At 37.2% G+C, this 16922-nt stretch overlaps 1 protein-coding gene across 2 annotated transcripts in view; it reads left to right on the top strand.

The window, feature by feature from the left end:
• LOC150092338 (eukaryotic peptide chain release factor subunit 1-like) overlaps positions 1–16922 on the top strand; it is a 166482-nt gene that overhangs the window by 65616 nt on the left and 83944 nt on the right. For both annotated transcript variants that reach the window (XM_090415156.1, XM_090415155.1), the window contains exon 5: positions 2922–3061. In XM_090415156.1, the coding sequence (XP_090271282.1) occupies positions 2922–3061 (140 nt within the window). The remainder of the gene's footprint in view (positions 1–2921; positions 3062–16922) is intronic.

Here is a 16922-nt window from a genome sequence, read left to right as displayed (position 1 = left end):
TTAAAAAAGCATTGGAAGAATGTTCAGAGGGAATCACAATAAATGGAAAGCAAACAAAGTTTGCGCTTGAAAGTATCTTCAGGACTGGGGTAAGGTGGTACAACACCTTTGGTGTTGTACCCCCTTACCCCTGTCCTGAAGATACTTTCAGGCGCAAACTTTGTTTGCTCACACTTGGATAAAGGATTAAACTAAATTTATTATACTCTAACCAAGTGAAAAATAAACTTTCAATAAATGGAAAGATTGTTAACAACCTTTGATATGCAGATGACACCGTGCTAATTGCAGATAATATTATGGATCTCCAAAAACTCATTGACAGAGTATACATAGAAAGCCAAAGAATGGGAATAAATATAAACATCAACAAGACAAAATACATGATCATCAGCAAACATCCAGCCTCATCAATGAAACTGACACTCAATGGGAAAAATATTGATCAAGTGTCAAGATATAAATATCTTGGTTGCTGGCTTAATGAACGGTGGGATCCAGAAATAGATATAAAGACATGGATTGAAGTTGCACGGCAGTCCTTCATGAAAATGAGAACACTATTCTGCAATAAAGACCTAAACATGGAAGTCAGATGCCGAATGCTGAAATGCTACATGTGGTCTATTCTGCTCTATGGAGTTGAAACATGGACATTGAAGGCGACAACCATCAAGAAAATCGAAGCCTTTGAGATGTGGCTATACAGAAGAATGCTAAAGATATCATGGACAGAAAAAATTACCAATGAAGATGTCTTAAAATCCATTGGCAAAGCTAAACATCTTGTACAAATAATCAAGAAACAAAAAACATCATATCTTGGCCACATCATGAGAAACAGCAAATACCAACTTCTACAAACTATTTTGATAGGAAGAATTGGTGGCAAAGGAACTAGAGGAAGAAAAAGATTATCATGGTTTGACAACATCAAGACGTGGACAGGAAAGAGCAGTGCACAACTGCTCAGATTAGCACAAGAGCGCAGTTTGTTCGCCAAGATGGTCGCTGACCTTCGATAGAAGATAGCACAATAAGAAGAAGATATGCCAAAGCACACTTTTGCATGAAAATAAACAACAGACTTACCATGCTTAATCTACACAAAAAGAGCTCAATGGCAATTGTGTAAAGAGGACCAGAAAGTGGACAGCCTTGTTTAATGCCTCTGCTGTATAGTACAGATATGATAAGTCTGTTGTAAGCACACTTTTGCATGATGATGTTACAATTATAGCCCGCAAAGAACAGCATTTTCATAGTACAAACAGCATACCAACAATACCAAGCAGCCTCAGGAGCAAAACTAAATGTGCAAAAAGCCACAGGACTTTGGTGTAGCAAATGGACAAACTGAACCGATTTCCCAATGTCTGGTCACTGGTTTGCAGATGGAAACAAGTACCTGGGGATTTACCTAGGAAACACGTCCTCTTATGTGGATAAGAACTGGGAAACACTAATTAAGCATTCCAAGCAAGTACTAGGAAAGTGGGCAGCAATACGAGCCTCTGCCTCCACAAGAGGGAGAACAATAATAGTTAACCAAATAGCCACCAGTGTCCTTCATACACTAAAGATTCTCATGCCATTAGTGCAATTTATGAAACAAATACAGTCAACCATCTATCGATTCATATGGAACAAAACAAACTGGCTTTCCTATGCCAAGCTATGTACTCCTCTCAAAGATGGAGGACAAAACCTGACCTCCATTGACAACAGGATAACAATACTCTGCACTCGATTTCTCCTTAATACCCTATAACAGGAAATGGCACACAAATGTACCTACAAACTAGCTAAACGTTTAGCTCAAATCAGCTGCAGCCCTTATTAATTACCCCAACTTAAACAAATATGGTTGTATCAGACTCCCCCCCTCATATGGGAACCCTCATTCACATACAGTCAGCCCAATGACCAAGAACACCCAACCAAAGCCAATAGGTGGCATAATTGTGGGACTTGAGGTCTTCCAGTATCTCTCCTGTTTTTTTCATTTGTTACTGAAGTGTGCCTGCATGCACATGTCTAATACAAGTGTATTAATCCCTGATGATACAGATTTGACAGATATGACAAAATATTGGATAATAAGTAAATAATTTTATTTATTAACAAATACATTGTTAATTTCCTTAAAATATATGTGATGCTGGAGAATCAACGTATAAGTCTAAACACTAGGATTGGGAAATTCTTTAATTCTTAGGCCTTCTTACCAACAGCTAAGACTAGCCAACAGCACCCATAGTGTGCACCCCTTATTGGCCTTAGGTTTTCAGTCTAATCTTTACCACTTATTGTTTTGTGCAATTTTGTGTGTGTTTTTACAATTCTAATATTATTTCTATGATGAGTCTCAGTGACTGAGGTAAAATATGGGATTGATTAAATATGTTTTTAATTATTTATTTGTGCTGTTTTTATTCCATTAAACCTTATAATGAGATTCATTATTGAAAATTATGGAAACAACTACTGTGTTATAGTAAAACTTCACTTTAATATAAAACAAAAAAAAATTACTCCATGTTTCAACCTTCATATCAAGGCCATCATCTGGAGTATACACATATATACAAAAAAACAAGCTACACTGCAATCTACATGGTATGCTAAAGTTACAGTAATTTGTTCAATGGTTCATCACTTCTTTGTATATATGTGTATACTCTAGATGAAGACCTTGATATGAAGGTCGAAATGTCAAGTGATTATTTTTGTTTTGTATTAACTGAAGTTTTACTATAACATGGTAGTTGTTTCCATAATTTTTAATAATGAATGCTAATCACCATGTAACCATGAAGAAAGGGATTCTCATAATGAGATGTTCTGCTTATTTCATGCAACAGCAATATTTTTATTAACTTAAATAGCATTTCAGGTTTTTTTTTTCCTCTCTTATCCAGTTCCTCCAAATGGTCTTGTGATATATTGTGGTACAATAGTTACTGAAGAAGGAAAAGAAAAGAAGGTGAACATTGACTTAGAACCAATAAAACCAATCAACACTTCCCTGTATTTATGTGACAATAAGTTTCACACAGAAGTAAGAAAAATAGATGTTTAGCAATATTTAACATTTGATCTTAAATTTGATGTCTGATATTTTAGCAAGTAGATATGAGCATTGTGGCCTCTTTAATATTATACATATTTACATCTAAGTAGGTACTTATTATTATTATTATTATTATTATTATTATTATTATTATTATTATTATTATTACGGGTATCCCCATGGAGTCAGTAGACTCATCGCGGGAGACCCAAACTAGCAAAACAATATCTGTCATATCTCTTCTTGAATTCATTTACAGATGAAGAGCTCACAACAAAGTCAGGCAATGAATTCCACTCATTCACCACCCTCCAGGCAAAAAACCTTGTTCTGACACCTTTGTTAACCACACTCTTCTTTAATTTCCAGAGATGACCTCTTGTTCTTCCATCACTATCACACAGCTGAAACATTTCCCCTGCATCAATCCTATAAAAACCTTTTAGTAATTTGAATGTTTCTATCATATCCCCTCTTCTTCGCCTATCAGCCAATCTCTGCAATCCACAAGCTCTCAATCTATCAATGTAGGGAGCATTTTTTATATCACTCACCAACTTAGTCACTCTTCTCTGAACCCTCTCCACAGCCTCCTCATCTCCAAGGAATCCAGGTGACCAGACCTGAGCACAGTAATCCAAATGTGGAAGTATCAATGCTTTATAAAGGGGAATAATAACCTCTTTATCTCTGGATGTCAGTGTGTTCCTCAACAACCAAGTAATCCTATGTGCAATCTTGGACACCTTAGCAATGTGTCCTCTGAACTTCATCTCCTTATCTACCAATACCCCTAAGTCCCTAGCCTCATCAATCTCTTGGAGTACCTTTCCATCTATGTAGTACACAGCTGGTAATCTTTTAATCCCAAAATGCAAGACTTTACACTTTTCCACATTGAACTGATATCCATTTTCTTTTGCCCATTTTACCAGCTTATTTAAATCCTCCTGCAAACTTTCAACATCAGCTTGATTTTTTATTGCACTACACAACTTTGCATCATCAGCAAACAACTGAATATCTCCCTTTAAGCCGTTTCCTATATCATTTATATACAAATTAAACAACATTGGCCCAAGCACAGAGCCCTGAGGCACACCACCGGTCACCTGCCTCATTCTGGACTCGGCTCCTCCATACACCACCTTATGGTATCTCTCCCTGAGCCATTCTCCTATCCATATCACCAATTTAATATCCATTCCCATCTGCTCCAATTTGCGTAACAGTGTTCTATGGGGTATCCTGTCAAAAGCCTTAGCAAAATCCAGAAGTACCACTGTGTAGCCAGTTCCTTTGTCCAACTCTGATGTTATTCTATTATGGATAGTTAATAGATTGCTAAGGCAGGATCTACCTTTAACAAAACCATGTTGGCCTCTATAGAGTATCATATCCTGATCCACCCATTCTTGAATTTTGTCTTTAACCAACTTTTCCAATACTTTTACCACTACTCCTGAGATGGTGATTGGTCTGTAATTCAATACTGCAGTTTTAGAGCCACCCTTATGCAAAGGAACCACTTTGCCTAACTTCCACTCCCTAGGGACCATACCAGAGTTCAAACTTAAATTAAATATCCAGGTAAGAGGGGTTGACAATTCATTTGCACATTCACGCAACACCCGAGCTGATATTCCATCTAAGCCTACCGCAGTGTTTGCATTTAAGTTTCGCAATATATTTAATACCTCTGATTCTTTAGCTTCGATTCTCACATTAGGTATTGCTATAGGTATAGAGATATCCTCACTTGGGTGATAGACTTTTGAGAAGTGATCACTCAGTTACATCTGATTTTGTCACCTCAATACCATCAGCACCCACTAAGGTTATCCTTCCGAAGTCATTCTTCCTCTTACTTGCCACATAGCGGAAGAACTCTTTGGGATTACCCTTGATCTCTTTGGCTAAGGTCTTCTCATTATCTGATTTAGCTTTTCTTACTATGCTGGTAACCTTCCTAGCTTGAGCCTTGTACTGCTCATGGGTGTCCTGATCTCCCTTCTCCTTGTAAATTCTCCATAACATTTTCTTTTTTTGTAGTTCAAGCTTGATACTACTGCTCATCCATCTAATGCCTGCCTTGTTTGACCTCCTGACCATGGGGACACAATCTGATATTGCTTTCCTCAGATACCCACTGATTTTATCCCAAGCACTGCTAACATCTTTCCCTTGCAATATGTTCTGCCATGGGATGGCTGCAAGCTCACTCCGAAGCTTGTTATAATTGCCTAACCTGTAGTTTCGTACATACCCCTTCTTAATAGAAAAATCCACAGATTTTGCAACCTCCCAAGTCAATACCACATGATCTCTTTCACCAACTGGAGGTAACGAGGTCACCTTACTTATGCATATAACCTCTGAACCAATAACCAGGTCCAATACTCTCACAATAATAACACTCTCTCATAATAATAATAATAATAATAATAATAATAATAATCTTGCAGAGAAATATCTCGTATGTTTATTGTTTCTTTAAGCCACTTTTGTTTACAAGATGCAAAACGATTCTCAAAGAAAAAAATTAGTGAGAAAGCAAGAAGTCTGAGGTAAGAATCGAGATCATATGAATAATCAAGAGAAACAGCATAAAGAGAAAATTTTATATGGAGATTCTATGATTAGAGGATTAATTAATGAAAGCGTGACAAAATTTGTTTCCCCAGTGAAAAAATTAATAATATTAGTGAATGCTATCAGGATGCAAAAAGGTAAGGTGAAAGAATTAATTGTCTTGGTTTGCACTAATGACTTGAGAAGTGAGAAGTAGTATATGAGAGAGGATGTGAAGGAGTTGTTGGATGAAGCAAAAAAGAAAAACAAGACAGTGAAGATTGTAAGTCTCCTGCCATGCTATGATAGAGGCGAACTGAGGAGGAGAGCATTGATAGCCAACAAATCAATACACAGGTTGTCAAGAAGAAATGATGACCACTTTTGTTTGTGGACCTATTATCTGTGCTTGACAGACTGGACTTAAATAGTTTGTGTTAGTAGGTGTCGAGAGAGAGAGTGTGTATTTTGTTCACTGGGAGTGCAGAAGTGCAAAATCAGGAAAACTTAAGCACTTGGGGTCAGTGTGTGAAGGCACCCATGAAGCAAGTGATGTGAGGATGACCAACAAATGCAGGATCTAGTCTATCAAGTAACACTATCTAATAGGTTAGTCAGTTCAAGAAGTAAAGCTAATTGGGGCCTAAAGGGATGTTACAGTTTCTTTATACTAACGCTAGAAGCATAGGAACGAGAAAGTTTTTGCATTGGTTAGTACAATCCTGCCCAAAGTTATAGGCATTAGTGAGACTTAGTTAACAGCAAATGATATAGATACAGGGATAGAATGTAAAGGATTTAGTATTTTCAGGGAGGATAGAGAACAGACAGCTGGGGAAGGGTACAGTTGATGACAGCAGATGATGGCAATTTTCTTGGTGCAGTCTGGTATGAGATTGAGGCTAATAAGAAAAAATATACAGTTGTTTGCAACTATAGGCTGTGGTGGGCTTTGTCTGTACCGACTGGGCTGCAGAAGCTTATCTTGCTGATTAGAAACTGGAAATAGTATGAAAAACATGTTTGGTCTCAAGAATAGGGATTCCAGCTTATATAACCTTTGTTTACTCCCACTGTACCACCATACTACAGATTTTATGCGTTTCATGAAGAGGATTAAAATCAAAACATATTGTTATCAATAATACTCATCAAGCCATTCCTTAAACTTATTCACTGTTTACTCATTCACTATACGCTTCAGCAAATGCATTACACTCATCAGCCATGCTTCTACCCAGCAGAGATAGAGCAAGAGAAAATGTGCTGTCACTTGGCTAGGATTACTATACAAAGTAATGTGCAGAATGCAACAGGAATGGCATCAGCAGTGCTCTTGTAGCTATAGATAGCTTATTGATGTGAGACATTAGTAGAGGGTTATTTTATTATTATTATTATTATTCAGGCCTCCATGGAGTCAAAAGACTCATCGTGGGAGGTCCTTCCTAAAAAACACAAAGTCTATCAAGACTCATCGAGGGGAGGTTGTCCCCTAAGAAATACAAAGTCTATCATACCACTCCTTAAACTCATTGACCATTCTCGCTCTCACCTCTCCATCAAGCAATGCATTCCATAGTTCAACCATCCTCTTGCTCACAGTTTCCTTTCGTAACTTCCAGGGATGGCCTCTTGTCATCACTCCTTCACGCTGTTTAACCAAGTGAAAGAACTCCCCAGTGTTAACCCTCTAACCACCTCTCAACAGTTTAAAAGTCTCAATCATATCACCTCTCTTTCTTCTATCCACCAAACTTTGAAGTCCACATTCCCTATGAGCCGATGCTCATAACTGTCATTGTACAGTCCTGAAACCATCTTTGTTATCCACCTTTGTACTCTTTCCATAGTTCATTTATCCCCTTCAAATCCTGAGGACCAAATCTGAGAACAATAGTTGAAGTGTGGTCTAATCAGGGTCTTATATAATGGAATGATAACTGTTTTATCTCAGCGGGTCAGCATCCTTCTCATTATTGCAGCAATCCTCTGTATTACCTTCACCACCTTTGCAATATGTCCCCTAAATTTCAGGTTTCTATCAATCATCAACCCCAGATCTCTTGTCTCCCCTACTTCCTCCAGTATAACTCCTCCCATAGAGTATGCAGTGTCCCATCGATAAGGAAAATATATGTCAGACTCATGCAGTCTAATAGATATGCCATGGTTGACCAAATGGGTAAAATACAACAGTGGTCTATATATGAGCATCAGTGGCGGCTGGTGAAAATTTTAAGTGGGGGTGCTGCATATACAAAATAAAAAAAAATTCTTTTTTTCCTTATCAGTAACCAATTTATTAATAAATAAATTTACATATTAAAAAATTGCTTTATTAAAAATATTTCATGCTCACCACAAACAAACATCAATAATAAAAAAAATTCCGGTAATTGGACCACATGTTTATTAAGATAAATATCAATAAAAATAAAAATAAAAACCCAACAAGTTTCGTAAGTCATTCGACTTACATTTTCAGGGGTCAAAGGTAACTAAAAGTTTAAACACAAGAAATGAGAAATTACTCAAAATAGTTAATTTGATGCAGTTGTGGCCGTCTACCTGTTCATTAAATTAAATATCTGAATGCAGATTCAGTTCAGTACTAAGTTTGAACAATGCTGTCACATTCTGTTGTTCACATTCACATTGTCCAAAGTCTGAATTGGGTATATTTTTTATCAATGCAGACCAAACTTGGTATAGAATTAGGTCCTGGTTTTTGTTCCATTGTGTTGGAATTCTAAGCATGTTTGCAGCTTCTTTAAATTTTCTTATGTAACAATTTTTTTCAATGTAAGACATGCTTGTTTTTTGCCAGAGTACGTTATAGCCTGTGGAAGTTGTATGGTATGCCAGGCCTGATTTGTGTTCTCTTCTTTTTTTTGTACATCTTTTTGGTGTTCGTTCATGCGAATTTCCCTTGATCTTCCCATCTGTCCTACGTAGCAGATGCTACAGGAACAATGAATTTTATAAACACCTGGTTTTTTAAAGGATGATGTGGAAGTTTTGGGGGATGTAGAAATATTGAACTTTTTTTCAGAGGTAGAAAAGCAACTTTGATGTTATGTTTGTTTAGTAATTTGGCCATTTTGTCTATAACATTCTTGATGTATGGAATGATCGAGTTCTTGAAATCTTGCTTCTTTTTATTGTCTTAGCTTTATAACCATTTTTTTTTTTTAAGGATCTGTGTTAAATATTGAAATTCTTCATTTCTCTGTGCTGGAAATATTATAAGCTCTGTCCCTCGAAGTTTTAATTAAACTTATTTTTTGTGAGGGTGGTGGTGTGAGGCCCCATTAAGAAATCTTCCTATGTTGGTGGGTTTTCTACAGATGGAGAAGGATAATTTATTATCTTTTTCATTAACTTCTATTAGGACATCAAGAAAGGGAAGTTTTTTATGTTCTTCTTGTTCCAAAGTAAATTTTATGTTGTTGTGTATATTATTCAGGTAATCTTTGAAAGCAGTTAGTTCTTCTGTTGTTCCTGGCCATATGATGAAAATATCATCTACATAGCATATCTAAAAGTTTCGTATCTCACAGAAATAACATGTGCATGCACACAATTTATCTGTAAGCGACACTGCCCAAATGAGCAGTGTCGGAATCACTTGTAATGTGCAATCAAAAGCGCAAACGAATATCAGCGAGTCTATCTGCAATTGGCCGAACGTGATAATTCTGACACTGCGTTAGATCGCAGTGCATTTGTTTCATTTTCTAAAGTGTTAATTGAACAATTCCTATTATTAACTATTCGATCAATGTGAAAACATAATCTGTAACCTTTAACATGTTGTATTGCATTTATATAATGTTGTAAGCATTGTTATTATTTATAAACACAAACAAAATAAAAAAATAAAAATTTTCATTTTTTTCCTTGGGGTGCTGCAGTGTCACAGTGCTTATGTACAAGCTGCCACTGATGAGCATATTGGTCCCTGTCACAGATGGAATACAGAAACAGTTGACTTTACTGATTAATAATTTTGTCAGCTACAAAACTGGTAGAATGATTGCCACTTGATCATTGTTGTTGACAAGTGCATCCCTTTATGCCTATCTTTACTTCTAGTAATTTTTACTTCTAGCAGAATAATCAGCTGTATCTTAAGTCACTATAAGGATAACTTTTAACATACTTCATCGGCTTGTTTGGTCACCAGTATCAATTCATTTGAATATCTGCATGGATTACATACCTGCAAAAATATTTGGCATTTAATGTAGTCAACGTAATAGTCAACGTAATCAATGTAGTAAACGTAAGAGAGATTACGTTTTTCAACGTAATCTCTCTTAAGACTAATACATTTATTCCAGCAATGCTTCAGTGCCATTATCCTGTCCTTGTAGTGGTTCTCAGTAAGATCTGCAAAATACCCCTCTACAGCCAATCATCTCTTGATTCAAAGAAAAACGCTGACCAGTGAGGAAGAGTTTTAGTTTTGGGAAAAGATAGAAGTCAGAGGGAGCCAAATCTGGGGAATAGGGTGGGTGTTCCAACAATTCATAGTGCAGATCCCTTAATTTTTCATTGCCAAAACACCTTTGTGGGCAGGTGCATTGTCCTGATGAAAGATAATTTTTTTCTTCTGCAAACTAGGCCCTTTCTCATGAATTTTTTTATCTAGTATGGTTAAGAGATCGGAATAATATTCCCCGGTTATTGTTTTACCCTTTTCAAGATAATTAATAAACAAAATGCCTTTAGCATCCCAAAACACTGATGCCATGAACTTTCCTGCTGATGGAACCGACTTTGTCTTCTTTGGCATTGAACAACTAGCTTCTGTCCACTGTTTTGACTGCTGTTTAGGTTCTGGTGTGTAATGGTGAATCCAAGTCTCATCCATAGTAATAAACCGATGCATAAAATCAGTTTTATTTTTGCTAAAACGCTCCAAGTACTGATCAGAGATTTCCATGCGAGTGCGTTTTTGATCTGCTGTGAGCAAGCCCAGCACCCATCTTGTGCAAAGCTTTTTCATTTTCAATTCTTCGTGCAAAATATTATTATTATTATTATTATTATTATCATCATCCAGCCCTCCATGGAGTCAAAACACTCATCATGGGAGGTCGTTTTTAGGAAACACAAAGTTTATCATTCCACTTCTTGAACCCATTGACCATTCCCGCTCCAACCACTCTCTCAGGCAATGCATTCCAAGGCTCAACCATCCTCCATGCAAAGAAACCACTCTTCATCCTCTTCTGCACAGCCTCCTTTCGTAACTTCCACGGATGGCCCCTTGTAGTCGCTCCTTCCCGCTGTTCCACCAAGTGAAAGAACTCTCCAACGTCTACCCTATAACTGCTTCTCAACAGTTTAAAAGTATCGATCATATCACCTCTCCTTATTCTATCCACCAAACTCTGCAGTCCACATTGTTCTCATTGTTCACATATTGTTCTCAGATTTGGTCCTGGGGAACAAATCTGAGAACAATAGTCTAAGTCTGGTCTGATCAGAGTCTTATACAACGGGATAACGCTTTTATCTCTACAGGTCAGCGTGCTTCTCAGTATTGCAGCAATTCTCTGAGTTACCCTTACCACCTTTGCAATATGCTCCTTGAATTTCAGTTTTCTTTCAATCATCACCCCCAGATCTCGTCTCCCCCTAACTCCTCCAGTACAGCTCCTTCAATCAAGTATGCATCCTCCCATCGATGGATCCCAAACCTCAAGACTTTATATTTTGCTGCATTGAACCGACCCCCCCCCCCAATTCATTAGCCCATCTGTCTAGTTTATTCAAATCATCTTGCAGGGATGCCACATCTGCACTATTACTAATAACACTTCCCAGCTTCACATCATCTGCAAAGAACTGAGTGTCCCCTTGCAATCCATTGACAATATCATTGATATAAAGGTTGAACAATACAGATTCCAGTACTGAGCCCTGTGGAACCCCACTTGTAATCTTCTGCTTCCTTGATATATTGCCCCACCATACCTATCAGTCAGCCAATCCTGAATCCATTTGACTAATCCGACATTTAAACCCATGTGCTGCAACTTAAATATCAGCTTATCATGTGGCACCCTCACATGCCTTTGCAAAATCCAAAAAAATGTCAGTATATGCCTTTCCCTCATCACTTGCCACTTTATTATAAGCTCTTGTCACTTTATTATAAAAGGCAATCATATTACTAAAACAAGAGTGCCCCTTAACAAATCCATGTTGATTCTTACAGATAACATCTGCCCAATGCTGTATATAGTACCTCACTAATTTCTCCAAGACCTTAACAACTACTGATGACACACAAACAGGCCTATAATTAGACACTTCCAGTCCTTATGCAGCGGCACTATCTTACTTTCCTTCCATTCCGTGGGTACCTTTCCTGCAGCCAGACTTTTATTGAAAAGCAAAGCCAGGTCAACGTAGCTGTCAGGTCTTTAGCACATTCTCTCAAAACCCGTGGTGAAATACCATCCAGTCCAACAGCTTTACCGGTATCCAGAGTACTCAGTATTTGGAACACGCTCTCCTCTTGCACTTCTAAATATATAAATAAATATATCCTACTCATTCTTTTGAAATGTCTATAGTCTCAGCAATTTCATGCACTTTGACTCGCAGGTCATCCAATACCATATCGTGCACTTGATCAATGATTTCTGTTCTGGTGTTATTACACTTTTTTTTGGACGTCCTTCATGTGAATCATCTTCAAGGCTGGTATGGCCATGTTTAAACTCGGCAGCCCATTTCTTAATTGTCGAAAACAAAGGAGAAGAGTGTCCATAAACTTTTATGAACTTCGAATTAATTTCTTTTGGTGTTAAACCTTCTTTTTCCAAAGAATTTTATAACTGCACAATACTCAATTTTATCCATTTCAAGGGATACAGACAACACTTTTGCTTCAGACAGCTGTATAAAAAACTACTTAATAGAATGGATTATTATTATTATTATTATTGGTATCTCCATGGAGTCAGTAGACTCATCACGGGAGACCCAAACTAGTAAAACAATATCTGTCATATCTCTTCTTGAATTCATTTACTGACAAAGAACTCACAACTAAGTCAGGCAATGAATTCCACTCATTCACCACCCTCCAGGCAAAAAACCTTGTTCTCACACCCTTGTTAACCACACTATTCTTTAATTTCCATGGATGACCTCTTGTTCTTCATCACTATCACACAGCTGAAACATTTCCCCTGCATCAATCCTATAAAAATCTTTCAGTAATTTAAATGTTTCTATCATATCCCTTCTTCTCTGCAATCCACAAGCTCTCAATCTATCAATGTAGGGAGCATTTTTTACTTGCAATTTCACATTGATGCTTATGACAGATGTACCAACTTAGAAAAAAAAATCTTGCCAATAGTGTTGCCATCTATGGTCAAGGCCAAGAACTTTTCAGACCAACCTCGTATTTGGTTGTGATTCGTAAGTGAATCATAACCAAAGCAGGTGGTTATGATTCACTTAAGAAACAGTTTCAAATTGTATCATGGCATAAAGATCTGGTAGGGAAGGATGGTCACAGTGCATGGTAAGGAAGGCAAAATCAGGTTATGAGAAGAAGTTAGCGAAGCAGGCAAAAGGAAATGCCAAAGAGTTTTTCATTGACAAGTAGGAGGAAGAATGACTATGGAAGTCATCCTCCCTTTTATAAATATATCATAACTTTAATGAGTGCAGATGGTAGAGAGGTAGACGAAATTGTTAAGCTACTGAGTGACCATTTTGCAATGGTATATCATCCAGGTGAAAATATTGTTATGACAGAAGTGTCAATTACAGATGAGAACAAAGGTTGCTTAATTGTAGGCACTAAATATATATATATATAGTGCCTACAATTGCAAATGGAATGCCAAGTATACACTTGGGGGGGGGGTCTTTAAAGGAGGTAAAGGAAATGAGAGATCTGGGAGTGGTGGTGGACAAGGCCCTGAAATTCAGGAGCCACATTACACAATTTGTGAAGACATCACATCGGATAATGTCAATGATGCGGAGGACCCTGACATGTAGAAATAATGAGGTTATGATGCCATTGTATAAGGCCTTGATCAGGCTTCATATAGATTATTGTGTACAGATCCGTCACCAGGTTTTCATGGTGATGAGGATATGTTAGAAAGGGTCCAGAGAAGATTCACAAAGGTTGTCAGTGGTCTTAGGAATGTGGAGTACGAGAACAGATTGAGAAAATGTAATATGCAAAGGTCCTTGTGGGGTGGGGGGGATATGATTGATACATATAAGCTAGTTGGGTTGTTATCAGGTTGACATGGAAGATATTTTTCATGGAATGAGAGGTTGGGGGGGGGGGTAGAACAAGAGGCCATCAGTGGAAACTGGATAAACAGGGTGTGAGCAGAGGAGTGATGAGAAGGTTCTTTGCATGGAGAGTGGTTGATGAGTGGAATGCATTGCCTGAGTGTGTTGTGAATGTAGACACATTGAATCATTTTAAGGCACTGTTGGATGAGCAGTGTGCAATAGTGTGTACCTCCCATGATGAGTGTCTGACTTCATGGAGGTCGGATGTTAATAATAATAATAATAATAATAATAAATTTATTTGGTTGATTCTCCCATCATACTAGCTTTGTTTATTTTTATTGTCTATTTCCATATTCAATTTGCCATCATTCTCCATTGAGAATATAGTTGATGTTTTCTTCATTCCTGTCTACTTTCATAGTATTTGTTTTTTGTGATTTTCATGATAGTTCTTCTGCTTCTTTTTCTTCCTATGTTGGATTTTAGACCAAGTAGCCTGTTCTGGTCTCATGGTATTGCTTTTTTTTTGGTCTTACTATTCTTTTTCCATTTACTTTATATCCATATAGTATTTTAGACAGTCTGCTGTTGTTCATTCAGTTTCGATGTTCTAACCATTTTTGTTTGTATTTTCTTAATATAGCATTTAATTGGTTTTATATTCAGGGGACTGTAAAATTTCCTTATTTATTTTATGATCCTACTTGGTATATTTAACCGCTTTTCTGAGAAATTTCATTTCTGCTGTTTGAATCCATTTTTTTAAATTCTTTTTTAGGGTCCATTTCACTTCCATATCATAAAGTTAGTATAGACAGGATGTTGTATAGTCTGATTCTGGTGTGTTTTATACCAGGAATGGCTTAAATGTATTATTTATTATACCATTTACTTTAACAAAATTTGGTATTTTAATGTCTATATCTTTTTCATCTTCATATGATAAGTGGCATTCCAAGTATTTGAAAGTATTTACTTATTCTAATATTTTACTGTCTATTACTATTTTACTTTTTATTGGGTTTTCTCATTTGAAAGCTATTACTTTTGTCTTTACTTAATGATCTCTGTAGATCATTTAATCATTTAATGATCTCTGTGGATCATCTTTTGATGTAGCTAATACAATTTGATCCAGTGCAGTAGCACTGAATGGCATGTGAGCCTGTGTACTGTGTGAATGTGCAAGAGAGGTAGCAAACTACAGACCAATTAATATATCAGAGGTAAAAGTATTGGAAAAGTTGGTTAAATGTAAAATCCCACATTGGGTGGACAGGGATGCTGTGCTCTATATTGGACAGCATGGCTTTGTAAAGGGAAAGTCCTGTCTTAGTAATTGTGCTGTCACTTTATCATTTTATGATAAAGTGACAGCACAATTTAATAAAGGAAATGGCTACACCATGATATTACTAGACTTTCCAAAGGTGTTTGACAGAATACCACATGGAAAACTATTACAAAAGCTAGGGAAGATGGGAATGGATATGAAGCTAGTAGCATGGATAGGGGGTTGGCTGACAGACAGACACTAGAGAATAGTATATGGTGGAGTGGAATCTAGGCAAATGATGGTGACTAGTGCAGTACCTCAGGGTTTGGTACTAGGGCCACTACTCTTTAATTTGTATATCAATGACATAGGGAAAGATTTAAGAGGGGGGGATGCTCAGTTGTTTGCTGACGATGCAAAACTGGAGAGAGAGCAATAGTTGATAAAGGTGATGTAGATACCCTGCAGGATGATTTAAATAAATTAGCGTTGTGGGCAAAGAATGGTTGTCAATTTAATGTTGCAAAATGTAAATTTATCCATTTTAGGTTGAAAATGTTGCATGTGATGTATCATATTGATGGTGTAGTGGATTGCATGAAATTGATGAGGCTAGGAACTTGCAACTAATAGTGGTCACGGTTGCGGTTGCAGTTTGGATTTACACAGATTGTTATACTTTTTTTGATATCTTTACTTTTTATTTTTTGAAATTCTTCCTGTGTGGAAGCTTCTGAGGTGCCAGAGAGAATGGACCAAAGTTCAGTGTTAAATACAGCAGAGAGCTCTGATTGTAAGGAGCCATTGGTGGCGTTCATCTCAGAGAGGGTGGCATGAGTAGTGCCGATTTATTCCCGCAGTAGTGCAAAGCTGGCGCGGTTATATATGCAGAGGGCATTTTTGGAATGAAAGTTGATCTTTAGCTTAATGCAGTACTTTGGACAGACAGGTAAATCAGCAACCATCCACCTGGAGGAACACAAGTCATACATCTGCAACCACGACTATGGTCAGTCAGGCCTGGCTGGCCATGTCTTGGATACAACCCACAGGATCTCATGGCAAAAAAAACACCATGCTCCACCAGAGCAAATTCAAAAAAGAAAGACTATTTTTAGAATCAGCAGCAGCTCTCAGAAATCAACCAAATCTTAACAAATACAGTTGCATTAAGCTTCCTAAGATTTGGGAAACACTTATCATCAGAGATCCCACCTTACATTCCAGGCCACCTACAACTGCCCTTAGAGGGCACTCCACCTAGATAGGACTTTAGAGTCACCCACGTGGTTGGGCTTAGTATGTAGTATTTGTTATATGTTACATTAGTTTTTTGTAATCCCTGAAGAAGTCTCAGTGACGGAGATGAAATATAGGAAGTATTAAATTATTTTCTAATCCTTTCTGAGTACTGTATACAATTTATTAAGCCTCAAAACATGATGTCCTCACAGCACTTAAGCCTCTACACACGGATTAGAGTTGATGCCTCTTTCTGTATGCCTACCTTCTTGTATTCTGCAATAGATCTTACAATTTAGAATCAGTTAATGATTTTCTCTCTTACACACAATATGGCTTTTGTAGACATTGTTCAACTTTGGACCACTTAGTTCATTTAGAAGCATATTAGAGATGCATTTTATTATTATTATTATTATTATTAAGGCCTCCATGGAGTCAAAAGACTCATCGTGGGAGGTTCTT

The sequence above is a fragment of the Typopeltis vanoorti genome, chromosome 26, assembly GCF_054136105.1.
Source record: "Typopeltis vanoorti isolate ZY-2024b chromosome 26, IOZ_Tvanoo_1.0, whole genome shotgun sequence".
Lineage (NCBI taxonomy): Eukaryota > Metazoa > Arthropoda > Arachnida > Uropygi > Thelyphonidae > Typopeltis > Typopeltis vanoorti.
This window is presented reverse-complemented; position numbering and strand designations above follow the sequence as displayed.